This window comes from Aquila chrysaetos, chromosome 13 (assembly GCF_900496995.4).
Source record: "Aquila chrysaetos chrysaetos chromosome 13, bAquChr1.4, whole genome shotgun sequence".
NCBI classification, from domain to species: domain Eukaryota; kingdom Metazoa; phylum Chordata; class Aves; order Accipitriformes; family Accipitridae; genus Aquila; species Aquila chrysaetos.
The window spans coordinates 33,996,965-34,023,745 of NC_044016.1; the positions used below are offsets into that span (position 1 = coordinate 33,996,965).

At 41.8% G+C, this 26,781-nt stretch overlaps 2 protein-coding genes across 8 annotated transcripts; both read left to right on the forward strand.

The window, feature by feature from the left end:
* Nucleotides 1-7: 7 nt before the first annotated feature.
* DYNLT2 (dynein light chain Tctex-type 2) lies at nucleotides 8-5,897 on the forward strand. Of its 4 annotated transcripts, none has more exons than XM_030035486.2 (4): nucleotides 8-273; nucleotides 2,909-3,115; nucleotides 3,964-4,122; nucleotides 5,452-5,897. In XM_030035486.2, the coding sequence occupies exons 2-4, from the start codon at nucleotides 2,909-2,911 to the stop codon at nucleotides 5,560-5,562; spliced, it is 477 nt and encodes a 158-aa protein (XP_029891346.1). In that variant the 5' UTR covers nucleotides 8-273; the 3' UTR covers nucleotides 5,563-5,897. The 4 variants fall into 4 exon arrangements, with proteins under 4 accessions (XP_029891346.1, XP_029891344.1, XP_029891345.1 ...); XM_030035484.2 differs by having other exon boundaries at nucleotides 8-250; XM_030035485.1 differs by having other exon boundaries at nucleotides 8-250; nucleotides 3,964-4,073; nucleotides 5,452-5,566.
* A 1,532-nt stretch (nucleotides 5,898-7,429) lies between these two features.
* PHF10 (PHD finger protein 10) lies at nucleotides 7,430-26,136 on the forward strand. 4 transcript variants are annotated; one of them, XM_030035044.1, is made up of 12 exons: nucleotides 7,430-7,493; nucleotides 10,232-10,338; nucleotides 10,906-11,036; nucleotides 11,592-11,675; nucleotides 13,087-13,220; nucleotides 13,335-13,484; nucleotides 14,688-14,797; nucleotides 16,333-16,486; nucleotides 18,914-19,069; nucleotides 23,897-24,005; nucleotides 24,288-24,476; nucleotides 25,906-26,136. In XM_030035044.1, the coding sequence occupies exons 2-12, from the start codon at nucleotides 10,286-10,288 to the stop codon at nucleotides 25,989-25,991; spliced, it is 1,356 nt and encodes a 451-aa protein (XP_029890904.1). In that variant the 5' UTR covers nucleotides 7,430-7,493; nucleotides 10,232-10,285; the 3' UTR covers nucleotides 25,992-26,136. The 4 variants fall into 4 exon arrangements, with proteins under 4 accessions (XP_029890904.1, XP_029890902.1, XP_040984307.1 ...); XM_030035042.1 differs by lacking the exon at nucleotides 18,914-19,069; XM_041128373.1 differs by lacking the exons at nucleotides 7,430-7,493; nucleotides 18,914-19,069 and adding an exon at nucleotides 7,721-10,008 and having other exon boundaries at nucleotides 11,598-11,675.
* Nucleotides 26,137-26,781: the final 645 nt, after the last annotated feature.

Consider the following 26,781-nt stretch of genomic DNA (forward strand, 5'->3'; position numbering starts at 1 on the left):
GCGCGGCGTCACGCCTGGCGCGCGCGGGAAGCGTCGCTCCACGCCGCGTGGGCGCGAAGGCGGCTTCAGCCCGCGGCCCCTCGCCGGACGGCGGGAGGTGTGGGTGTGGGGCCGCCCCTCCCGTCCCCTCGGGGGAAGAGGCGCTGGGTGCCGCAAAGCCATGGAGAAGCGCACCAAGATGCCGAAGCTCGCTGCTGCCGCCGCCCCGGAGGGAGGAACGCTGCACCAGGGCTTGTTGGATAAAGACAGCGTGAGTGGCCGCCTGGGCGGGAGGTCGTGGTGGTTGTGAAGCTGGGGCCGTCGGCTGTGTGGGAAAGGGAACGGCCACAACGGCGGCGCCGCGCGCCTGATCACGTGGCCCTAGCGCGGGGAGGGCGGCGGCCTTGCGCTCCGCCGTCGTCCTCGCCCTGAGGCGGTGGCGGCCCGGGACTGCGGCGCTTCGGCTGGCGAGGGAGGGAGGGAGGGAGGGGGCTTGGGTCCTTAGGAAGGACGGTACGGCGCCTGGAAGGACGTGGGGGCTCGGCGTGTGGTGAAGAGGTGAGCGGGATCTTGTGAGAACTTGTACGGGAAACGCTGTCCCCACCGGGTTTGAATCCGGTTCGGGATAGCTCGTCCCCGCTGTACCGGGCCGGTGTGCCGCCTTAGGCGTGGGGAGGCAAAGCTTGTTAGAGGCTTGTGAAGGTAAAAGGGAGGCAAGGGTGGGCCTCCCTTTGGTGGTGCAGGCTTTCCGAGTTGGGGTGCTACTGTAAGTCCTCTGGGTTAGGGGGTGTGCCCTCTTCTGAAGAAACAAACAAGAACTCTTTCTTTAAAACAACTATTGGATGTTGTACCAGACCCGTTAGCAAACAGCGTTTCCTTCAAATGGCAAAAGCTTTCTTCTGCCAGCATACTTAGTTCCATATGTCCAAGGTTAAGCCAATGTAGCAGAGTAAGAACAGGCTTTTGTACAGTCAAATGCAAAGTCAGTTCTTGTATTTTTGAGAGATTCTTTCACAAAGGATGCAAATATTATACAGAAATGGAATTGTAACATTGCGCTAAAACTTGCAATCAACAGTATTTGTGTTGTGAAATACAGAAGTAGGTTTATTTATTAGCTGTTTGTGTAGAAATACCGATAAGGTTTTTGGTTGCCTCATCAATAAATGGCTTCTTGCACATGAGGAAAGGCTTATGAAAACTTCTGTCGCTAATAATAGCAGTTAAACCTGTAAGTAACGGCATTTTTAGAAGTCGTGTGCTATAGACGTGAAATTTTCTTCCATCGGTAATGGTACAGGCTGAAAGCGGCGTGACGCATGCTGAACCATGTTAGCAAAGAATTGCTGTTTGTATTGCGGACTTTTTCACAGGTTCATTTCCACTGACGTGGATTGGGATGCTCATGTGAGCAGCTCAGCTGGCAGACTTGAGGTGGTTTTTATCCTGTTAGGAGACCTGTGATGAGCAGGGAGGGGCTACGGTCTTTACAGATCTGAGTTTCAGTTAGAAGATAATGAGCGTCCACGGCCTGAGTGCAAATGTGTTTGCTCCTTGCATTTTTAGTGTAGTGTAAGTACTATTCAGAGTTTGCATTGTTGGCATGGTATCAACAAACACCTGCAGCCGATTTGCGCTAGGGCTGCCAATGTTACTGGTTTATAACAGAATTATCTAACAGTAAGGAACCAGAGGAATGACGTAGGTCATATCACAGTGTTGACAGGGCTAATGTGTAGACGATTTCATAGCGAAGAAACTGCACTGCTTCCTTTATTCTCAAACTCCTCTAACTGAAAGATTTGTGAGCCCCTGAGCAGGGCATCTTTTCAAATAATTCTCACTAGACTTTTATATCATCCATAAGCATATGATTTTTTTTTCTCTACTTCTTAGTGTAAGCCTTGCACTGTGGTATTTTATCACCTTTGTGCTCTTTTCTGCTCTCCTGAGAAGGAACTGGTGATTGATTTTTCTCTCACCGAAGTTCTAGCTGTAGTCAGGAAGTGGAGCAAGGGACTGGAGAGTCAGCAAAACTTGAACGTGGTTAGTTAGGAGCTGGTATGGAACACCGCTGTCTGTAGCATTTGTTGTGATCTCATTGGTTCCACGTGCTTTTCTGTCTTGTTATCATTTTACAGTTCTGTTTTAAGCCAGCCATGGAGGACAGCAGGGGACATCTTTTGTGTGCATCATCAGACTTGCTGCTGGCATTCATAGAGGGCCAAATTTTGTTATGTGTGTTGAAGAGAATGATAGTATGCAAGCTGGGTGGGGAGAAAACTTGGGCCTTCAGAGTTCTGACGACAAATAAAAAGAAGTACTACTGTTGTTAATTTCCAAGTAAAATTACGAAGCTTGCAGATTGGAGCATATTTTTCCCTTTTTTTTAATTAATAAGCAAATTAAGCCATTAATACATAAGACGTTTAGTAGCTTCACAAGGAATGAGGACAAGTAGAATTACACAGTAAATGAGCTGAGCATATATTTTGGGTTTTGTGTAGGCTGTTTGAATGAAAAGCTTGAAGTTGTGGTTAACAGACTTGGACACATATGTCAATATCTGTGTGTGTTTTTACTTGGAAAATGGTGTGGATTCAAAGTGCTAGTATGGTGTGTCTGATTGACTGAGTTTAAATGCAAACTTAGAATCAACATAGAATCGTTTCATTTGGATTTTGGTGGAAAAGAAATTAAAATTGAGCAAAAGTTAACTACTGTTCTCTTTTTTTCAGTCAAAGCGGTAGTGTCAAAACAGCCAGAAGAAAAGATACCCATTTTCTAGCTTTTCTGCTTTTTTCATAACGTATTCCTAGTCTAACTGCTTTTTTCCTCTTAACTGTACACTATAAATTATTATTTAGAGACTGTTAAATGCTAAAATATTGATGTGTGATGTGTGGACTTTTTTTACAATTTTGCACAGATGAAAGGAAAAAGGACACAATCAAATTACGAAGCTCTAGGTACGGCTCCAATGGAAGAAGAGTGTTTTAGTGATTCAATGAAAACTAAGCTATTGTCATTCAAAGCTAATAGGGTGAAGATAAGATATGCTAATACGTACAGACTGGAGCCACATAATAAATTTCGGGATTATTTAGTAAGAGACAAAGCTCAAGCGATACTAACGGTATAGTATTTTTTTAAAATTAATTGACTAATTTTATTGCAAAAGTAGCTTGTCTTCCAAAGATTGTATTAGCGGAACAGTGTAAGTTGTATAAAGTAAACATACGCATAAGTCTTCGTGGACTTCAAGTTTTGGCACACAAATGTAATGTGAACGTGCTCCATTTTGCAAAGTGCAGGCAGCCTTCTGCAAAGTCACCACTGAGCACGTGCTTTTAAGATGGAGCTGAAGCTTCTTAAACTCTTACCCATTTCTAAATCAAATTGAGCTGTAGCACAGTTATCTGTGCTACATCTGCAAAATATCCAGTTATCCGAAGATCCTGATGTTGAATTTGTGAAATTCTACTCCTTCAATTAGTTCTGTGAATATCACATGACCTGCACAAGAAATATACTTGATGTCCTTGACAGTCTGACTGCCACATACAAAAATTAAGCAAAAACCAAGGAGAACAATCTGTTGAGATAATATGTAGCTGTTGGTTGTAACTATTCAAGGTATCACTAACTCTTGTAATTCTCCCTTCTGGAAGACATGCCTTGGATATTTGGAACAGGTGTTTGTATCACTGTTTTCCAGTGAACTGAGCCCAAATGATGGAGAAGAATACACTCCTGTTTGTTAAGTGGAGATTGGCTGGACGTGTTTGTCACTTTCAAAAAAATAGATAAAACATTTTAGAGTAAAAATAGTGCAGCCTTTGCTGTGTGAGGGCATCATCTATATTGACTGTTTTACTCAGTAGTTCTTCTAATGTCTTCCTAATGAAAATGACTGTAAAATTTTTTTTGCAAAAGACTACCAGGATGAAAACTAAGATCTTTCAAAATTGTTTTGATTGATAGAATAAACTTCAACAAGCCAAATACGATGGAGTTTCCAGTCGCTCCTTGTGTGCTTCAATCTCAGAAGAAATATTAAAGGCTGTGAAGGAATTGGATTTTGACCGTTACAAGTACGTGGTATCAGTACTAATTGTGGAAAAGGCAGGTCAGGCAATAAATGTAAGCAAACAAATTATTAATTATATTTTTTGCAAATTGAAAATAACTTTCATAACTGTGTGTTATCTCCAAGGTGTTCAAGTGCATTCAGCAGCTTAACTAATTTGAGGTGGTCTTGAAGCCTTTAGGTTCTTTATGGGGAGTAGTATGCCAGGTGACGATTTAAGGTACTGCTGTTATTCTGCCTCACCCTGTGAAGGCTGTCATCTTTTTGTGTTCGGTAACAGTGGTAAGCAGCCCTTGCTGCTCTTCCCTGTCAACCGGTTATTTCCGCTGTGTGCTGTGCCAGTACGATTGCATGACTGCAGTGAATTTTCTTTTTCCAGTGTACTTTGATCTCCAGCAGGGTCATCATATTCAGTGCAAAATGCCATGCAGTTGTAGTGTGGGGTGACATGGAAAGGAGCGGGGGCAAGGAAGGGGATGGAAACTTTCAACTGTAGCTGCCACCAAACATGCTCCTGGGACTACAAATTAACATTACTGATCTGAACTTGGCGCACCCAAAAGAAAAGTATTCTAGACTTTCCTGTGTTGTATATAAATTTACATGTATTGCAAGCTCCAGCTGGCATTCAGAACGCTTTTGGGTATCTTGCTGAATGTCAGAGAGCGCTTCTGTTTGGGAGTGTTCATCGTCAGCTCTTAAACCCTGTTGAAACCATTCCTGGTTTTAGTGGGTTACAAGAAAAAATGTCTGAAGGGTGGTCAGCTTCAGTAATGAGGCCAGTCTGAGAGGGGCCTGCGTCTACCTTCTTTTCTGGTGCTGTCTCATAGTATGCTGCCTCTGAAGTTGTACTTTGACTGAGGAGCTGTAGGTTAAAACTGATTACTGAAATGGTCCCAGTTAACTTTTTTCTCCTGAGGAATACGTTTATTCCAGCAGTCAGTTCACACATTTTAGCTCTGAAAACAGTTTTATCAAAAAAGCTGAGCGCCCAGTAAATGGTCACAAGTAGACTGGAGTAAGCTGGAGGTGGAGGAGTGGGGGACGCGACTTCTCAGTGTCTGTTCACCTTGCTTTTGAAGGGGTGCTGTTATAGTACGCTAAAGTGCTAACAAGCAAACACGAGAGGGAACTGAGTTTTTGGTGTAGAGATTTGTGGATCTCTCGGGGTGGAAGCTTTACTGTGAAGCACTAATGTGTATTCTAACATCGAATAGGACTTGTTCATTTTCACCGTAATTTTGCAGTTGTTGTTACTATTTGTAACTCTCATAATGCAATTATATCAGCATTTATGTAATGCTGTGTGTTCTTTTAAAAAAAAATATAAAAACTGTGCTGTATATAGATTCATGAACAGCTTTTTCTTTTCTTTCCTTTAGGTTGCCAGCAGATGGGTCTGGGATGCTCAGAGAGACACTTGGGTTTCAGCTAAATGTGAAACTGAAACATTTATTGCACTGGCTTTGGTAATGGCTTGTTACTACGAGTAATACTCCAAAAGCCACACCTGGTTTTCTGCATCACGGTACTTGATATATTCCAAAATTTTCAGAAGGTCATTATTTTAGTATTAATTTTTTTCCTAATGCTGTTGTACATTGAAATTGACATACAGGTGAGATCATTTTGCTCGTTTTTCTCTGTTAAAAATCGCTTTTGAAATGTACATGGCTGAGTAGGTGTGGGCTTCATCTGTTGTAATGCTCTGCTGTGGAAGTTGAAGCAGCTGGTATAAGGCCAAACTTTGCAAAATTTTGAATGTTGCTTGTCTGTTGCATGCCTAGGGTTGTTGACGAATATTTACAATAAACTGCAGGTATCGTTATTCTTAAAATCCCGCTCTTTGTAAGAAAAGGCAGTGTTTGGGTTTTTTTTTGTAGCTGCACCTATGATGAAACGCCAGTCCCTGTAGAAACCTGGCTGGTAGGAAAGCCGTGTTTCACACGCTTGGAAACTTGTGGACATTTCCCATCCTTTGCCTGGAATGAAGTGTGATTTGGGTCATTAGCTTCCGTGGGCCTTAACCTCACATTGTCAGCTGCGTCCAGGCAGGTGGCAAAGTACGGCATTGGGCGTGTTTGGTCATTTCAGCCGAGTGGCAGCAAGGATGGGGTCGGTCACGGGGTTATCGGTAACGGGTCCGCAACGGGCAAGGGCAGCGACGAGCCTGTTCCGAAAAAGGTGACTCTGGCAGATCCACGAAGCGCGTGGGCGCCTGCTTTTGGAACTGCCGCCTGTGGACGTGGAGCGCTGCTGCCTTTTCCGTTGCCCGTTGTATTGTGAAGAGCTGAACAGAGACGGGTGTGAGCACAGACCGGGGGCGGGGTTGGGGGGGATGCTTCTGAACGCCCCCGGGCCTGCCCGGAGCCGCCTACGGGCAAAGGCCGAGGGACGGGGAGCAGCCCCGGCTCCGGGACGGCGGCCGGGCGCGCCCCCGCAGCCGGGCGCGCCCCCGGGGGCGGCGGCGGCCGGGGCTCCCGCCGGGGAGGGGCTTCGCGCTTTGTTCGCCGGAGCGGGGGCCCGTGCGCGGCCACGGAGCCCGGCTGCGCGCCTGCGAGCGGGCGGGGGTGCGCGCCGCCCCGGCGCCGTTGGGCCGAGGGTCTCTCCCGGCGGGGAGGGCCGCGCTCCGCCTTCCTTCGCCCGGCCGTAACGGCGGGAGCGGGACGCGGCGCGGAGCGGCGGGGCCGGCCGCAAGAGCCCCCCTCGCAGGGGCGAGCGCGCTCCTGCCGGCTCCCGCGAGTGCGCCCCCCGCCCCCCGTACACCCCTCCTGCGGGGGCTGATGGTTCACAAACGTAGCTCGTCCCCGGCTGACGTTCCCGGAGACGGGAGCCTGGCGGCGGAGCGGCCCGGCCCTGCTGGGTGCCAGCTCCCGCGTCGGTCAGCGGCGGCGGCGCTCGGCGCCAACCACCGCGGGGGGATGCTGCCCCTCCGCCCCGCGCTGCTGCCCAAGCGCTACCGAGGGGGCTCGGCTCCGCGCTCGCGGCCGGGCCGCGCGGCCGCCCGAGCGGCGGCGGCGGCAGGAGGCGGAGGAGGAGGGCGCGGTGGTGGCGGCGGCGGCGGCGGCGTTGGGGCCCCGGCGTTGGGCCCTCGCGGCGGCGGCGGGGCGGGCCGGTTGCCGGTCCGGCGGCGCGGGCCGGGGTCGCCGCGGGCTGCCCGGAGGGGGGCGGAGCAGGAGCTGCGCGAGCCGCCGCGCTCGTGCGCGAGCTGGCCGGTAGGGGCCGTTGCCACCCCCCGCAGGGGGAGGGGGGGCGGAGCCTTTCGCGCCGCTAGGCCTTGTCGCGCGGCTTCGGCGGCGCTCGATCTCTTCTTCTACTCTTCTCCTCTCCCAGCCTCTCTTCTTCTCCCCCTCTTCCTGCGGCCTCCTGTCCCCCTCGCCTCTGCGACAGCGACCCGGCCACCCCCGGCGCCCAGTCCTTGAAGGTGAGAGCGGGCCGGCGGCCGCGGGCCCGGCGCAACGGCCGCCTCGGCGGGAGGCCCCGCCCGCGTGGGCGCCGTGACAACCCCCCCCCCCTTCCCCTCGGGCTCTCCTCACGCCTCCCGGGGGAACCGGGCGGCGGGGTGGGTTTGGCGCCTTCCCGCGCCCCGGGCCGAACTTCGGGTGCGGGTCCGGGGCTGAGGGGAAGGAGGGGGGGCGAGGCGAGCCTTCCCGAGCGCGGCGGGACGGCCCGTTCCGTACCGGGGCAGCGGTCCCGCGTCCCGCCCCGCGAAGTTTGGGTCTGTGGGCAGGTTCTTCCGCGTAGGCCTGCCGAGCTGTGCCCGCGCTGCCCGGGGACCGGCTGGCCCCGCGGCACCCGGCGCCTGCTGCCCTTTCCCTCCCGCACTCCCCCCGCCGCCTCCGCGGGTGCCCGCTCGGCGGTGAGGTTTTAGAAAGACGGCAGGGTTGGTAATTCGGGCTTTGCGATGGCGTAATGAGGGATCGTTACGTAGATCTCGGGAGTTGATAGACCGTACCGGGAATTCGTAATTTAACCTCGTCTCCTAAGGACTAACGGGCGTTTTGCAGAAACGTGCATTTCCAAGGGAAGAAGGGGCTTTTTCTTGGCAGCGTTTGACTTTCCACGTAAAGAAAGCCGCAAGACTGTCCCTAACCATTATTTTTGGTGCAGTAGCAGCGGTTGAACTACCGCCTCTCTTAGATTGCAGTGCCAGTGTTTTCACTTTTTCCGCAAAGTCCTCTGCAACAAACAGCCTTGTTTCCTCACGTGTTTTAGTCTGTGAGCCTGCGTGATCGAATTTGCTGAAGTTTTTAGCAAGTAAGAAAGCAAGGGTGGAAATGGAGGACGTTCATCTCTCCTGTGGTATGGGTGCTCACATTTTTTAACAGTACTGGGTTTAATAAAAGAAAATTTCGAAGCAAAAGGAAAAAACGATGCGAGGCACTTCCTCTTCACTGGCCGGTTGAGATCTATCTTCTAAAAATGTTTCAAAGTCTCTCGGTAGCTTTGGTACAGCAAAGCATGGCTTTGGCCCCGTTTGTGTTTTTGTTTAGCAGTTGAAAAGGTTTGGAGTGCGTTAACGTTCCATGTGGGAAGTAGGGATGAACTGCTGATGAGACATAGCTGTGTCACAGAATATGCGAGCACGATATTGTTTTGACTGGGGACAGCCACTTGGTTTGTCTGATCGAGTTTATATGGGGACTTCTCAGCCATACTAGGAAATGGTGTTACTGGTGATACTAGTGGAGGTGCTGCTTACTGATTCTTTAAGTATAGCTGCATTAAGAAAGCACAGTTTCATTAAAGTTGCCTTCCAGCTTTTGTTACTGTATGAAAGATATTATTCTTGCTACGCCACAAGAAAGAGAAAAGAATTTGTAAAGAGTTGTGAAAAACTTGAAATAAACCAAAAATACAGCAGACAAGTGCTTTTTCCCTGTGGTGGCCTGTCTTGATTATAGTACTGTGAAATGTTACATAACAGAAGTAATGTATTCTCATTTGCTGGAATCTTTTTAAATGATATTTCAAGCGATATGGTGTGTAAAACGTACTAGAATGAAAGACATTAGCTAAGGTAGACCTAATAATTGTTCTTGTCATTATTTAATCAGTATGTATAATTGGGCTTGATCCATTTATTTCTGACAGGTTAGTTCTTCTTCCTTAAACTTTTCACAAAAGTTATGAAATGTGATTCTTTCATACTACTCCACTTTCGAGTTTCAATTACCTAAAGACTTATCTCGTTCTTGGCTCTGCTGCTGGTGACGGTAGGCGATTCACTGGAGCACTTCTGCCTTCTGTTTCTCATTTATAACCATGGAAGTGTGATCACTCTGTGCTTTGAGAGTTGTGGATGAGGTAGGTAGGAGTTGTATAGCGTTCCTGGACAACAAAGCAGTGACAAACGCAAGAAGACCAACTGAATCATTGGTCTGCGAAGTTTTACGGAACTCTGTTTTGTTTTGGTTTTATCTTCGCCCTTTATTCCCTTTCTTTATATAGGTCTCATAAAATCTGAGTAGTGACACCTGTAAGTTAACTTCTAAATGTTCCCTTGTAACAGCTTTGTTCTCTTCTGTATCTCTTGCAATACAGCTTTAGTTTATTTCCTTTTATTTATTTTTTTCCCCACAAAAGACAAGTCTTTGCTACTTGCTGTAATGGTATCTTTTTGTAAACTGAATACCTTTCCTTTTATTTTAACTGTACGTCCGTAAACTCCTGTGTTGCATTTGGTAATATTTTCCTTGAATTTATAAGCATCAGCTCTCAGCAAGGGTTTGGTGTTTTTGCCCTGCCCTTGCTTTTGCTTTTGCGAGCTAGCCTGATTAAGTGAATTAGTCTTGTCCCTGACTGTCACCAGTGAGGGAAGTTTGCTGGGTCTACAGCTGTCTGGCTGTCCTGATGCCATAGGTAGTTTACATCAAGAACGATGAACTCGGTGGTCAGAGCCACAGCTCTGTCTATTCAGTGCTCTGCCTACGCAACAGGTGAGAAAACTGCCCAGTTCTCCTTCTGCGCCACTGTGTGTCATGCAGCTAGTTTATAGCAAGGAATAATTTGCTATAATTTGTAAAGGGTGTTATTTAAATAGCTCAGTAGTTCAGGTATATTTAAACTGTGGATTGCCTTGCAATTTTTTTTTTTTGATGTTTTACATTATCTGCTGAATACTCTTAATTTTTTTAATATTTGTCTTTATTTTCATTTCAGGATGACACAGAAGAAAATTCCAATGACGGCAGCCAGCCATCCAAAAGACGACGTATGGGCTCAGGGGACAGTTCTCGGAGCTGTGAAACTTCTAGTCAAGACCTTGGGTAACACCGTTTTTTTACAATTCCCACTTCTTTATTGCTAGTCTTACTGTATTGTTTGATATGCTTACGTATCAGCTCTTCTTTCTTTGCTTGTATATTCTTCATATATCTTTCTGAATTGAGACAGTGTCCTATGAGCAGCTAGCTGTCTTTTTCTCCCAGCATATTTTAAGACATTTTATTTTAAAATGACACAAAATGTGCTGCATCTAATTTACAATCAGAAGCACAGCTTTACATGTTTTTAAAACTTTACATGGTTTTGGAATGAATTTTGACACTGTAGTACCTGCTTTTCCTGGTGTCCTGTCCACCATCATGGATGTCCCTTTCTTCATGTTCTGTCCCTCAGCATATTGATGAATGCCGGTTTGGAGAAATATACGTGAAATGGGGTGTAACAAAGTGACTTTGAAATTGGTTAACAGGATACAGTGTTCTAAAGTGCTTGTCCAACTTCATAGATGTTGTTCACTAACATATAAATAGGAATTGCTGAATTTCTAGAAATGTAAGTATCCCTCTTAAGGTTTCTTTGATTTGTTCTGACATTGTTCCTGTCCTTAGATACAGCTATTTTCCTGCTGAAAACTTGATAGAATATAAGTGGCCACCAGATGAAACAGGAGAATACTACATGCTTCAGGAGCAAGTCAGTGAATATTTGGGTGTGACTTCCTTTAAAAGAAAATATCCAGGTATTTGTTTTTAAAATTTTTCTTCTAAAAATCTTTGTCTTCGTACAGTTTGGATGTAATCTGCATCTCTCTGACTATAGCATGAGCCAACTGATTAAAAAAAGACCCTGGCAGAAGCAGACCTGAATTATGTATGTTGTACTTTTTAATTTTGTTACTGGCATATTGAAAAATGTATCCTGTGGTTTTCGAAGTAATTTTGTAAAGTCTGGTTCTTCAGTCATGGAATTTACTTTTAAAAGGCATATTGAAAGGAAAAAAGAATGCATCTTCAGTGCTTGATAGTGTTGTCTGCGTCCAAGCTCATATGTCAGGTTTCCTCAGTATTTCTGTAAATTGTAACTACAGGCAGGATACTCAGAAAAATTGACCATGTCCCTACGGCATATATTAAATTTAAAATTAACTTATAAAATTACCGTGTTTGTACGAATGGTAGTATAATATAGACTCTCACTGCCTGGAAATAAAATTGTCAAAATACTTTGACTCCGTTTATGGGGGAGTCTGAGTAACTGCACACAATTTTATTGCTCTTTTTTGTTTTCTTTGGAGATTTAGAAAGACGAGATCTATCTCACAAGGAGAAACTCTACCTCAGAGAACTAAATGTTATCACAGAGACTCAGTGCACACTAGGTAAGAGAACAAATTGTTAGATTCCTTGTTACAGTATTAAAAGTATGACACACTGAAAATGTGATTCGGTTTGGTAGAGAAGAGTTGCATCACTCTCATCTGAAAACATAAATTCTGAAATGAAAACTGATTTATTAATTTGTGTAAATTGGCCATGAGGTATCAGTATTCCAGATGTAGTATAAAGAAAAAAAAAAATTTTGGATCTATTCTAATTGCTTAGCAAAATCCCTTCTATGCTGTAAATTAACTTTTAGAAACTTTTTCTCCCTCTAGGAAAGAGAACACCGTAATTTTTCAAATTAAAAAGTATGTCAGTCTTGTTTTGCTGAGTTAGCTGGAACTCAGCAAACATTGGTGTATCTTACACGGTTCAGCTTACATGTTAGAAGTTTTACAGGCATGTGTATTAAAGCACATTAATGTACTTGAAATGGAATGATGTCATCGATGCAGCTTATATTCAAAGAGCTTGAAGTGTTTTTTTTCTTCCTCTGCTAATACATGTGTCTCAGAGCATGTTAGAGATTAAATGATGCCTGTCACATTTTTTTCTGTGTATCATGACTCTGTGCCAATGTAATGTCATTTTATATACTAATGATATTTGGTATACCACCTTTATTTCTCACCTGCCAGCTCTCTTGGTTTTTATTTTTTTTTTTTAAACTTAAATATGCAGGAGAGAACAGTATCTGATTTTTATCAATAGAAGCAAAATGCTATATTCTGCCTCATATATCCAGTCGAGATGTGTGCCGAGTTAACTATCCTTATTATTTTCAGGTTATATTTATAATCAGTGGGAGTAACATATGTCATCCTCTGTTCCATTGTCAATGTTTGGAGATTAGCTGTGTTGGAACCTTTAAAGGAGGAGTTCTGTATTCTAGCTGCAAACTGAGGCGTTCTGACTTCTGAACTTCAAATGCTTTTAACGGGGAGTCAGGAGTCGGTGTGCAGTTCGCTGCTCTGAATTGCCCTCCCAGTGATTCTTCCTTGACTTGTATAGAGAGGTTATGTAAACTTCATTTCAGTTAAGGTTCTGCAAGTTGATGAAACTGACACCTCACCAGTATTGGAAACCGAAACTAACAGTTCACCAGGTCCCACTTAGAGCAAAGATTCTGCCTCACAGTGGAGGTTAGTAGGTGGCTGAGTCACTGTGAAGGAGTCTGCAGCTGTAAGGAAGAAAAGAAATGAGCCTTAGCTCCTTGGGTAGAAGCAAACTCCTGATCACCCTTGAAAGCTAAACGGCACAAGTTTGCTCCTACTTGAGAGAGAGAGAAGCATTGTGCACAGCAGGTTGTTGTCTCTAGCTGCTCAAAAACTTGAGTTGATCATTGTGGGATATAAATAACCTATAGTTAGTTTTGCCAGATAGCATCATTATTGCTTTTATCTATTTTAGGTCTAACAGCTTTGCGTAGTGATGAAGTAATTGATCTTATGATTAAAGAATACCCTGCCAAACATGCTGAGTATTCTGTTATACTGCAAGAGAAAGAACGTCAGCGAATAACAGATCATTATAAAGAGTACTCTGTAAGTAACTAGCATATAACTGAACCAGAGCTGTAACCTGTGTAGTATAAGAAAAGGCTGTTTTCAGACTGATAGTGAAATGTATGTGAATTAATAAAATTGCTTTTATTCCAGCAAATGCAGCAGCAGAACACACAGAAAGTAGAAGCCAGTAAAGTTCCAGAATATATTAAAAAAGCTGCCAAGAAAGCTGCAGAATTCAACAGCAATTTAAACCGAGAGCGGATGGAAGAAAGAAGAGCCTATTTTGATTTACAGACGCATGTAGGCAGATTTAAATTTCTTATCAATGTCAATAGGTAGCTCCTTGCTTGTTTTAGTAAAGTTGGTTTTGGTACCATTTAAACTATTTTATTATCAAGGGTTTTGATTAGTCTTGTTTCAGTCATGTAGGGACTTAAGCAGTTTTTCTGTTAAAAGAGTAATAGTGCTAAAAATAATAATCTCAAATATATTTAATGTGAAAACTTTTGGGTTTTTTAACTTGAAAATACTTGTCTCGGAAGCTTTAAAAATTTCAGTATTACTTTGTTGTCATGCCTTTAATCTGCTGGTAGTAGCATAAAACTAAGAGGGATGTTTAGGTTACTAAGAAGCTTCTGTTGCTATTGTATCTATTCATATAAATGGCTAATTCTTTTTTGGAAAACCTCCAGAATTTTGCCTGAACAATACCTAGAGTAAAAAAGTACACTATTTATCCTCTAAAAAGAGTGCTACCTGTCAATGTTATACCCTTGTTTTTGTTAGGTGTTATATATTATTTTTGTATTAGATGTATTTCATGCTTCTGTGCCTGATATTAAAAAAAAAAAAATAAAAATTAGCTGTTACTTTGAAGCAGGACTGTTCTGCTTGTTCAAAGACAGTAAACCAAAAGTTTTCTCTACACAAATTGTTACATGGCAGTCTTACAGAAAGTTTACATTTTTCTGGTATTGACCCACGTTGGAGATGATAGTGGATAAATAGTTTTATTTCTTTCTAAGGGAAAGAAGGCTTCTGTGTAAGCTTCTCCTTTCCATATATTCGTATTATTAATGGGATTTTTTTATGGTACAGTCTGTTTTCAGAATTAGATGGACATGTTCTTGCTGTCCTCTACCAATATGGACCAACAATGATAATTCATGCTAAAGATGCAGTCACAAAAGTTAATTTTTACTGTTTCAATTGTTAGGTTTTAGTTGTTAAATTATTTTACATAATATACTGTTAGGAGTAGTCTTACCTAATATTTGTTCAGTTCACTAGATACTTAGCGATTGGCCTTCATCCATAATACTATTTTGTGAGTGGGATCTCTTACTGTTTTAATGAATTGGATTTCCCATGGGAGACCTCAGGTAGCTGTTCCAGCTCAATAAAACTGGCTAGTTAAAAAATAATTGGGGGGTAGCTGGTAAGGAAACCTCAAAAGTCTGTATGTGAAACAAAAACGTCATTGTTTTGTATTAAACAATACAGATTATCCAGGTGCCTCAAGGAAAATACAAAATCTTACCTACAGAGAGAACAAAGGTTAGTCCTTACCCAGTGGCTCTCATACCCGGCCAGTTCCAGGAGTACTACAAAAGGTATTTTAAATGCACCCTAACTGCCGATTCTGTTGCACTGATCTATTTTCTCTACATCTAGCAGATGGAAAACATTTCAGTGTATTTACTGTAAGGTTTTGAATTAATTTTATGTTTGAGACACTTGCTAGTCTAATAGACGCATAGTGTGACAGCTTTTGTCAACAAAACAGTACTGGCTGCAAGAGTACTGTCTCTGCTGAGGTGTTGCAGTGCCTGAAACCTGGCCTGCTCAGGTATTTACTGTGTTAAAAGGAGACATTGATTTCACTCCTGCCAGCCTTATGTGTTTACTTATCATCTGCCTCTGCGTGTGTGCTAAAATTAACGTTGCTATATCAAAAAGCTGTAATGCTGGCTTGCGATCCCATGTTCTCTGTGTGACAGGCTTACTGTCCCTTTTTAAATTTTTAGAAAGTTTTTAATTGAAAAAAAAGTGTGATTGGTCTTGCGGGCTAAGTTTAATGTTGGATTTGTAAGTGAGAGAGAAAGGTTTTGCTAGTTGGATCTTTATATTTCATGACAAATGTGTACTTGACTGTCTACAGAAACTTAAGACTTCACCAGTGGCATGCTCCCATTTGACAAATACATACTAATTTGAAAATTGTTGCCTAAGTTTTACCATCTGTGCAACAGAGATGGTACTCATCCGATGCATGCACGATTTTCTTTAGAGAAGCTCTTTATCTGCATATGCCTTGCTCATTCCAGTGTGTGTGCGCATACAGCCCACCCCAAATTTGCATGTTACAGGACATTCTTTAAGGACTTCAGTTTTATTAAATTAACTGAATTAAAAATACTAGGTATCTTGTTTATTTTGCACCTGTAAGCTGCAAGCGAAACTGCTTATCCTTCTTAACAAAGGAGACAACCTTTCAAAATATGAATCAAAATAATACCCTATTCCTTACAACACTTGTCCTTAACAGTAAGAGGACTTTCCCTTTTTTCTTACTATTTAAGGTTAAAAAAAAAAAGAAGGATAGATTACACATGTTAAGCTGTGTCTGACTATAAGCAGTATGATAAGATCTTCACATTCTTCTGAAATAATATTTTTATATGCACTTTTGTTCCTCTTCAATAATCAGGGAACTCAGACATAGAGCTAGATCCTTTACTTACTTTGCTTTGGACCCCAGCTATTTGTGTGCCCTGGGTTAGAATTGTTGTATGTTTATAAACAAAGTGTATAGTCTGTTGGGTGTAGTAACGTGGATTGGTTGAAAATTTTTAGGGGTTCCGTGGCCTCTTAGGATTGTGTAGGTTTGGAGCATTGCACATATACTCTTCCTGTGTTCCACGAGTATCTGCTACACAAAGACGACAAGTACTAGATGGTATCACATTTGGGAGGAGAAATTAGTATGTTTCCTGTGTTTTCAGAACCGCACGTTTTTATGTGCCTTCCTGGAAAAAGGGAGATTTTCTTACTCTTTCTCATTCAAGTCCTTGTATGCTGTGTGACTTAATATTTATGCATAAAGTACACATGAATTAATTTTACTTATTTATTTTTTTAACTTTAGATACTCTCCAGATGAACTTCGTTACTTGCCATTGAACACAGCTCTTTACGAACCTCCTTTGGATCCAGAGCTGCCTGCGCTAGACAGTGATGGAGATTCAGATGATGCAGAGGAAGGGCGAGGTGATGAAAAAAGGAAAACCAAAGGCAATTCGGTGAGACAAATTGAAAGTATTCTTCAACAAAAAATCCCTTTCCCTTCACTCTTGTTAGTTTCAGTAGTTTCTTAGTAGAATCTTTTAACATTTGCAAGATGAAGGAAGAAGTGTGGTCCCTTTTTTGGTACTTTATTTTATAACATTGCTTTCCAGCTTTCTGTTTTGATCCATTTTTAAAGTAAATCAAACATTTGAAATTTCAGGCCCTTTCTTCCTTCTTTGTAAAGAAATCTTGAAGAATCTTCCCAGCCGCAGCTCTTCATTATGCCCTTTTGCCCAAGGGGAAGTTGCTAGCTCTTCTGAGGGCAATGAACACTGCAGTTCAGGTCACAGCATGTTTTGCTATTTAAGTCCCACAGAATCTGTCACTAAAGCAAAGGTGTTGATAGCCTGGTAACTTTTTCTTCTTGTGACATAGAAGCAGGAAACACTCAAGAAACAGTTACTTTATTCCAATTTAAAGAGGAGGTAAAAAGCACTGGTTTTTTTGCTGCACAATACATCTTTAAAAAGATGTTTATCTTCTCTCTTTTTATGCAAACGCAAAATTAACTGTTACTGGAAGTTAAGGGAAACTTTCACATACCTACCTTGATAGTGTTTTAAGTGCTCGAGAACAGCTGAGCTTCAGGTGAGCTGTCTTGAGTACAACTGAACCATTGGTATGTTGGTGACAACCACTTTCTGGAAGCTTAACCCTAATTTTAAAAGAAATAGACTGTAAAATCACAGGTGCATTTAACAGTTTCTAGTTCAGTTGACGAACATGTTAGACGGTGGGTATATATAATGCTAAATTTTGCCATATAAACATTTATTTTGTTTGAATATTCATAAGATACTCATAGCTGAAGAAGGAAGGAAAGGGTCAGCTTGTAGGCTAACAAGGGGGAGAAAGCTGTTAATACACCCTTTCTGCTTGCTTTTTTTGGAGAAAAATAAATCCTATAAACTTAGCATGCTAAATGTCAACTGAAAATGTTGGTTTAATCACACTACAGCTTTTTTACAGTTGGTCTTTAACCATTTCTTCCCAGTTCCCTTTTCCACTGACTTCCATTCCCCTTAATGGTAAAGAAAAATAACTGGACCGAGCAGACTATCCTTTCATTTTTCACAGAAGTTCAGAAGTCTTTCTGGTTACAGAATGCAGAAAGGAAAATGTCCTTGTGTTGGAAAAGTGTAGGGAAAATTTAAAATGAGATTCCTGTGAAGTGGGTTTGGCTATGGGAGGACGGCTTGTTTGCTAGTCATTGGGGCATATTGTTCGGGAAAAAGATCTGTTGAACACAGAGGTGAGCAGTTGGCAGGCCTCTTGTCGTGAGTTTTTGGCTACCTACCATTCATTGGATCCTCCCTGGTGAGTCCTACAATAAGCTTTATGCTTTTTCCTTTTTCACCTGCCCCATTGTTGAAGTCGGGTAGCAATTTTCCTCTTCTGTAGGGTTTTAATGGGCCTGTCCTAAATAACCCTCCCCGAAAATGATGGCGAAACATACCGTTTCTTGTTGCCACGTAGTTTGCTTTGCTTTTGTGTTGTACTCCTCCCTTTGCCCTGTGTCTGTTTTGTCTGTTTTGATTTTAGGCTCTGGGGTATAGGCTGATTACTATTAAGTTTGTACAGAGTGCCTTTTGCTGTAGGGCACCATTGTTATTTGGCCTTTTGGTTTTTATTGTAATGAATGTGATTAATCATATTGCTTTCTTCTGGGACTTTTTGGAGGCCTTTATTAACACTTTTCTGAGAAAAATCTTGTGCTGCTGCTCTTAATTATGCTTACATTGATCTCTCACCCTCTTTGAACCTCTTCCCCTCTTTCTTGCCTCCTCATTCCTCCCCCCCACCCAAAAAAAAAAAAAGCTTTAACTGTAGCATAAATTCTGTTGTTTAGTTCTGTATTAAATATTGAAGTGTGTTTGGCCTTTGATGGCATTCTTCTGCTGCAATCCAAATTAAATATTTAGATTGCTCCTGGTGAAAATAGTAGATGAGGGTGGCAGAAAAAACCTTCATGGGTTTAATTCACAGCAGTGCTATTTGGTAGTACACTTTAAATGCATGGCAAGGGCACTTTTAGCTTTTTGCTGGCCCTCTACTTTGTAAACAACATCTTGCATTTAGTGGATTTCTTGCTGACTTTTAAAGGAAAACGGTTCAAAGAATTACACTGTTGTGCTCCCCACTCTGGTATCAAGACCAACTGGAAAACATGACTGCTATTGCTGATGCCAGTCTCTTAGCATGAGAAAAAAAATAGATAATGAAGGTTATGAGCAAAGGTGTTCTAGATTGTGATATACCCCATGCTTTTGCAGAAGGAAATATACATCCTTCTCTTACCTTAGTTGGCTCTAAGGGGCATAGGAAAGACTCGTCTGTCTATCCAAAAAATAAAAAATATAGCTATGGTATTTTTATTATAGGACAATTCGTCTGGCAATGTATCTGAAGGTGATTGCGCCACAGACAACCAGGAGGATTCTTTTCAGGGAAGACAAAAAACAAGAGACAAAAGTGCTACTCCAAGAAAAGATGGTTCCAAACGTTCTGTATTATCCAAGGCAGTTCCTGGGTACAAGGTGGAAGAAAAAAGCCCCTGACTGAACTTCTTTACTGACCAGCCTCTCCCTGAAATATTTGGGTTTTTTCAATAATATGGAACTTCTGCTTGCTGTACTTCACTAGCTGCTCTCCTGTTGTGTGCTCCATCTGTTTATTTCCTTACTTCCTTTTTGCTTTTTTTTCCTGTGGGGCTTTCCTTTACTCTGGCTATACAGTGGCCTCTGTTTCTGTTAACTTCTCAGATTCCCAGGCAGTAACACCAGAAAAATCCACTGTGGATTTCTCATTGGAACTCTACATCTTTCTGTCTGCCTTAACACAGCAGTCAGAATTACTTGCCAGTTCAAAACTAGCATTCAATATCCATTATTTTTTTTCTACTATTTAGTATGGCAGCATACCAAGAGATCAGTGCTGGAAGTGCAGCTATGTGGCTGAACATATTGTTAATGACGTTCATTTTAAATACAGCCTTTCATCCTGAGATGTTACAGTGTGTAGAATGGAAGGCAAGAAGCTTACTACAGTTGTATAGGCAACACTACGTAACCACTTTAACAGTATATGGAAAATAGCTTTTTATGTAGTTCACACTATGTAGAAACGTTTGTGGGCGATACGCTTTTATCCAGGCTAAAAATTTGGTGAAGATGTTAAGACATTTCAGCTGTCAAGCAGTGATTACCAAACCTAAGACCCAAATCTTCAGTATTACCGTATAATCATTTCAAAAATTAAGATAAGGATACTTTCCAGAAGAAATGGGAATTGACATGCATTATTTATGTGTTGTTATTCTGCATACTAATAGAGGATTTGAATATGATGTAACACTTTTAAAACACATTATCGCCTAGTCCTGTTCCACTGGAAGGAATGAGAATTTTCCATTGACTTACGTGGGAGCAGGAATAGACCCATGAAGAGGCAAAACACTACATTAAGATAGGGTTTAGTATTTAGCAATCAGGAGTGCTTGTTAAGAGAGGTTATGGAAGAAGGAGCACTTTTGTCAGTGACAAGATTGTACATATTGAGAAACTGTCTGGGCACAAAAGTGAGCTGTTGATGGCTTGCATTTTATATTCATAAATATTTACTATCTGTATTTACCAAGTTAGTAGTAAGTAAACTATAACTTACTTTAAGAAGCTAATTTTCAGCCAGAATTGGACAGCTTTGATAAATTTTTCTCTACATACAGCATCTGTGTAAGTTCATAACAGATAGCAAGCTCCAGTTGCATTTTCTCTTTTCAGGAACTTTCTAAGAAATATGCAAACTGTGGAGATTTAGACTGTGGTACCATATGTATATTTTTTTATATGTAACTTTGCAAATTGTTGTAGACACAGAATGCATACCAATATTCCCATGAACATGAAATCCAAAGATGGAGTTGACATTTTGGGTTTTTAGCTTTGTTTAATTTGGCATTAGAGATTGTGTGCCACTGGTTTACAGAAGTTTCACTGAGCTATGAGAAGCCCGAGTGTTTGATTAGTCCGATCTATGTAACGGCCTTATGAACGCAGAGAGAAAGAATTGATGGCGCAGAACTTTCTGCAAATTTCTGAACTTCCAGTTGTAGAAGAGTAATGGTAGTATACAGCATTCCATTTTGAAAATGGATTCCCGTAGCAATTACTTACTGGTTCAAAATCACCGACTGTGTTAGTAACAAGGTATTACTGTAAACTTACCGTGCCACGTCTTTGCAAGGTCAGCATACCCTGCCTGCATCAGCCGTCAGGCCGTTGATAAGCCAGAGGTGGTGGTGGTGTGTTGGGAGGGTGAGAGGATTGGCTTTCTTGTTTGTGGGAACGTTTAAGCGCTTTCAGTAACCCCAATTATGTGAGCTGTTTCAACTGGTAAGACAGAAAGATTCTTGTTAGTTAGTGTGTAAAAACACCAGATAATGATATACCTACCATACGTGCCTAAATGTTAAGGCACTTTGAGCTGAAGGCTTAACTGGTTTCAAATGTTGTCCCTGTGAATTCTAAATCTTTGTAATACTTTTGTTCTGTATTGTTGTCTAATATTTGACTATTTTTGTAGGACAGTAATCTTTTGGTTACACGTAGTTAAAATTGAAGGATAATTGCTACGGCATCAACATGCAAATGTATAGTTACAGCCACATTATGAGTATTACAGGATTCACACATTTCCACTGATTTATTTTTAAGCAAAGGAAATAATGTATTTTATATGGAGCCATTTTTATTGTCAGTTCTTTAACAAAGAACGATTAGCGTGTGTTTTACATTTTGTCATGTTACAGGTGGCGAGTCTTTGTTGCTGCAGGACTGGCTACTACAATTGCACACACAGGGTACTGTTAAAAGTACAGGAGATTTTTTGCACATGAAACTGAAATGTATTGAGAAACTATATTTTACAACACTTCTGGTTTGGGTCACTGTATGTGAAAATGGAACACTTTGCATTCAGAACAGAACCTTATCAAAATGGTGGAGCTGGAATGCTTACTTTGAGAGCTGCAGCACAGCAGCATGGAAGTGAAAACTTACAGAGCAGGCAGTCGTCATTTTGACCCTGCATTCATTTTCTCTCCCTTCCTCATCCCAGTCAGACGAGGATATAGAAAGCAAAATTTACTCTAATCGGATGGGATACTGTGACTTCCCATTTGGATTTGATAGACTTTTTTCATAGCTTTTCTAAAAGCCTTTTATGGTAGTAGAACTTGAACTGATTTGAAATGTGAATAGTCTTGCTTTTTGGTTGTTTTTTTTTTCCATTTTTGTAAAAATACTTCCATACTATTGGAACTTTTATTATTAATAGGCTGTGATTCTCACCTCCCCGCGCCCCCCCCCCCCCCCAACATGCACGATTTCTAATGAACGCAATTTAGTGAAGTAAGACTAGATGGAAGCATTGCTAATAAATGCATCTCTATCGGTGTCTAACTTTAGAGTTACATGTATCCGAGTGTTAACTGCGCATACCCTAAGGCAGGTACGGTGACCGAAAAGCAGCTTACTTTTGTTTTGCTGGAGTACTGGGGAGTATGCTGCTGTACAGTAAAGGCAGTAATACACAAATCCATAACAAACTAGAAGTCTGATTAGAAAAGTGCACTTGCTATTCTAGAAAGGCTTGGTTTATGTAGAAATAGATAAAAACACAATAAAAAAAAATTAGAATGTAGCCTAAACAACGGAAGGGTAAATGCTGCAACGCTGACGAGGTTTAAGCATGTGCCACTTTTGTTGGGAGGAGCAGGGTATAAAGGTATACATGTAGGACACGTAGCATAGGTAACAGTAAAAGAGTTTATGTGTGGTTTTGCTTCCATTATATTTATTATTTTGTAGAAACGTTTGTGAATGTTAGACTTCTTCTATTGTTTTATTATATTTATGTATAAAACAGGTTGACTCTGCTTTTTTAAAATAAATAAGCAAAAAAAAGTCTGTATGAATGCCTCTGTCATCTTTTGAAGGAAGTTGCCTATAAACATCTGGTATGGTGTTTTGTTTCCTTAAATAAAACTCTTTAGACCAGACAATTTGAAGCAGACTGTAGCCATGTTTAACTTAAAAAGCAGATGAAAACTTCAGAAAACTTAAAGCAATGCACCCTGACTGCTCTAAAAATGAGTTAAGGTACTCGTTATCTTGCTAGGTGCTAGAAAAAACTGGCTGGGGAAGTAGACATACTTAAAGAGAAGTCACATTGCAAAAGATCTCGGTGAATTATTTTTTTTAATGTTTATATATACACACACATATAGTTCTGTTTTCACTCTTTTAATTTGTTTTAAAATTAAACTGCATTCTTCGCCGCACGTGTGGTTGGTAGTTGACTGGAACTCTTCTTGCTTACTGACAAGCCGCTCGGTTCCTTAGAAAGCAGGGTATGCCTTCAGCTCCCTCTAATAGCTGTGTCTTTGCGGCAACATTTTTTTTAAAACTCCAGCACTAGTTGATTTAACATCAGTGAGTACTACATGAATTTTAAACTGCATTTCTCACTAATTTAATTATGCAGTGGTCAATGCTCAGCAATATAACTACTGAAATGTTTCTGAAATTCCTAATGCCTTACTTCTTCCTCGGTCCTCATCGGGATACAGCGCCATTGGTGTATCTCTTGGCTCAGGGCACAGGATGCACACACAAATGTTACTCATTGCAACAGCCTGCTGTTTCTCTCTTGCCTTTTAAACGGATCTCACGGACCCAAATACACCCCAGATCATCACGTAGAAAGACGGTGAATGTAAAACTGTAGTTAAATGCGAGGGTGTGTATTTCTTACAGTGATTATGACTGGATGCAAGAAAGGACAGTAAACAGATAGCCACGTACAGCATAGCTGACCAGGTATTTTGGAACTAAAGACACAAAAATCGAGTTTATTGCTTATGTAATTGATTTTCTATACTTAGGGACAAATGTCACGCAAACGGAAAATGGTATTTAAAATCTTCTGTAAATAGGAAATCTGCATGGAGATTCGTAAAGAAGTATTCTATATTGGAAAAAAACACTGAAGTGTTTAATGCTGTGTCACATTTAACTTGCATTGAGGGGAATGTTAGCTGATGAACTCATAGGAAGAAGCAAGTACGTGCTTTTTGCTCCAATTTGATTTGCGTATAACTCGCTATGTGTGCCGAATGCAAAATTCTATAAAGTTAATCGACGATTTTTTTCAGTGCCGCTGCTTGTCAGTTATTGTATGTTGTAAGGTTCACACATCCTAACAGATAGCTCATTAATTTTAAGAGTTAAGGAGATATATGACATTTCCTTTTAAACCTGTAAATTCTTCCGGAATGAATTTATAGCCCTCTTCTACCCTTCCAGCCAAAGGTCATTCCAAATGCTATATGTGGAATTTGTCTGAAGGGTAAGGAGTCCAACAAGAAAGGAAAAGCTGAAGCTCTTATACATTGCTCCCAGTGTGACAACAGTGGTAAGTATCTGCATACACTAAGCGGATTCCTAAGGGAGTTGGTTTGGCAGATCTTTTTGTGGAAATACTGAGTACTACACTCCTGTGCCAGCAGTTCCGTTGCCTTTCCTGTCCTTCCTTACGGCTCCATCTCTGTGTAACGCGACGTGTCCTAGCGCATTCAGCGCACTGTGGGATCTCGCCAGGAGGCGAGCTAAGCTTCAACTTCTGTACAAGCAAGCAGTCTAACTGGCTTTAAATTTCATTTCAGACCTAAAAGTAATAATATTGGTTTTAATCTAGGCCATCCTTCTTGCCTTGATATGACCCCGGAGCTTGTTGCTATGATTAAGACTTACCCTTGGCAATGTATGGAGTGTAAAACATGCATTATATGCGGGCAGCCTCACCATGAAGAAGAAATGATGTTCTGTGACGTATGTGACCGCGGTTATCACACATTTTGTGTGGGGCTTGACGCTATCCCTTCAGGTAATAAAGTAAGAATTAATTGTTCTCTTCCCACCTCCTCCGAGTCCTGGGCTTTCTCTCGGAATTAATACAGGCGTTGCTTTTGAAAGAATAGATTAAAATGAGTGTGAAGGGTAGGAGTAAGAAATACTGCAGGAAAGCACTCACACCGTAGGACTCAACTTTTTTTAAGAAGCTTTATTTCTGTATATTTGGTTGTGCACAGTTTAACCTGGCAATTCCTGTGGAGGAAATAGAGTTGGCTTTTACAACAGACTCACTCAGAACTAGTTTGTTTGGTTTTTTTTTTTCCATATCCACAGAATACTGAAAATAATGACCTCTTTTCATAAAAGAAACCTGTAAAGAGGCTGTATTGCTGCATATCGCTGGAGTATAGCTTTCACATTAATCAAGTGTTTGTGCTATTATTTCAGTTTCCAAATAAAAAGTGCGCTCAATTCAATATTTGTAAACACCTTTTTAAACCCCTTCCTTCCCATTTTATTTTCTTAAAACACCAAAGCTGGAAGTGAAGTACCTTGATGTCAGGCAGCCTGTACCTTTACATTACCTGGTCACTTGTTACCACCTGGCCAGCTCAAAGCAGTGTAAAGAAAATCTAACTTGTAGTATTTTGTTGCTTTTCATGTAATACTGAACCCCGGGTAAGTAAGTTCATGAGTAAGTAAAGTACTCGGTGGCATTCTGCAGGGACAGCATTCCCCGTAACTGCAGTACTTCAAACGCGCTGCACGCTCCCGTTTTGGGAAGCACTGGCGCTAGCTGTCACTTCGGTACCGTTCTGTGGCTGCTTTAACTTCCAGGCTGACCTAAGGATAGAATCTAAACAAAATAGATTAAATGCCTGCAAAACTATAAAATTACCAAGGCAGCCTTTATGATTCCAGCTGTTGTAATACAAACATTTAAACGCTTCTGCTCTTTGCTCAACCCTTTATTGTTCCCTCAGCAAATGAGTTTTAGTACAGGGTCTGGTGATGAGCCCCTGCCAGCAGTTTCATCTGCTGAAATAACTGACCCTGGCTGGGGGAACAGGAGGGACCCCGTACCCGTGGCAGGAGAACAACGTTCATTTCTGCTCCGAGTTAACTGCCCGTAACCTCCAGCTGTGGTCACACTCAAGCATCATTTGTCACGTTCTTCCCTAATGACCACTTCCTCAGCACCGCTGGCACTTCCCGAGGTCCAGAAGGATCGGTGTAGCCAGCTGTTACATGTCATGAGTCGGCAAGGGAGGGGGAGTTTTACCTGCTGCTTTCTATACCTTTTAGAAAAGATGCTTACATTTTAGAGAAAAGCACTGGTTGTTTACATTAAGGGATGTACTGTGAGTAGGTGAGCACCCATTAGAATGGCGAAAGGTGCGTAACTGGGTAAGTGAGTAACAACGTTAGTTTCCCAATAATTGATAACTTTCTTTTCTTAGGTCGCTGGATTTGTGATTGTTGTCAGAAAGACCCTCCCGTACCCAGAAGAGGAGGAAGAAGGGGGAAAAACAGCAAGGAGGGCTAACCCCCCCCCCAAAACTTGCTGTCCAAAACTTAACTGCACAAATTAAAGTGATACTTTGGTGCTATTTAACCAACCACTCTTAAGAGGAACAATACCACTTTTTTTTTTCTTTTTACCAAATAAACTTTTAATTTTGGCTATATAATGATTTTTTTTGTGATACAAGTCACTAATCATGTCCTGTCAGATGTCTAGATGAGATAGACAAGCCAAATTCCCACTCAAAGAGAGAAGGCTTTCAGTAGTTAAATTTAAATGGTACATGCACCGTTTCTTTAAAATTGTAGTAACATACTTGTTTATCTCAGTGCACTCATCAGTAAGCTCTGTGAAAAGAAAATTACAGAGCAGTTTAAATATTCACTGTTTGCATAGCAACTGGTTATTTTGAAAGACTCAACCAAAGCAAAAAATACTGCTGGAAAAAACTAACTTTGAAGGAAGAGTAGGCATGACCTGACCTTCTTACAATGTACTGCAGATTCCTTTCAGCAGAAATTTTCTTTGCAAGCTGATTTTTTTTTTAATCATCATCTTTATAAGTCAATCACAAAAAGCTATAAAGGGAGGTGTAAGAAAAAACCTCTCAAGTTCAAGATACTACATGCTGCGTTGCTTTTAAGGAGGAATGAAAAGGTGATATTGACAAGTAACAACAGCTGGAGGCTTACTCTCCCTGCGGTAACAGGGAAGAAGTGACATGCGCTTGATTCGGGTCATGGATTTGCAGAGGTGACAAGTGACAGGACAGACCCCTGCCCGACAGACAGTTGATGTGATGCAGAGCACA

Excerpts from the sequence above, each read along its gene's own strand:
- DYNLT2 (XM_030035484.2), top strand. The coding sequence starts at position 161 with ATGGAGAAGCGCACCAAGATGCCGAAGCTCGCTGCTGCCGCCGCCCCG. Across the intron at positions 3,116-3,963 it reads AAGCTCAAGCGATACTAACG|AATAAACTTCAACAAGCCAA; the intron begins GTATAGTATTTT and ends TTTGATTGATAG. Across the intron at positions 4,123-5,451 it reads AGGCAGGTCAGGCAATAAAT|GTTGCCAGCAGATGGGTCTG; the intron begins GTAAGCAAACAA and ends TCTTTCCTTTAG.
- PHF10 (XM_030035044.1), top strand. The coding sequence starts at position 10,286 with ATGGGCTCAGGGGACAGTTCTCGGAGCTGTGAAACTTCTAGTCAAGAC. Across the intron at positions 11,676-13,086 it reads AGAGACTCAGTGCACACTAG|GTCTAACAGCTTTGCGTAGT; the intron begins GTAAGAGAACAA and ends TATCTATTTTAG. Across the intron at positions 16,487-18,913 it reads GGAAAACCAAAGGCAATTCG|GACAATTCGTCTGGCAATGT; the intron begins GTGAGACAAATT and ends TTTTTATTATAG.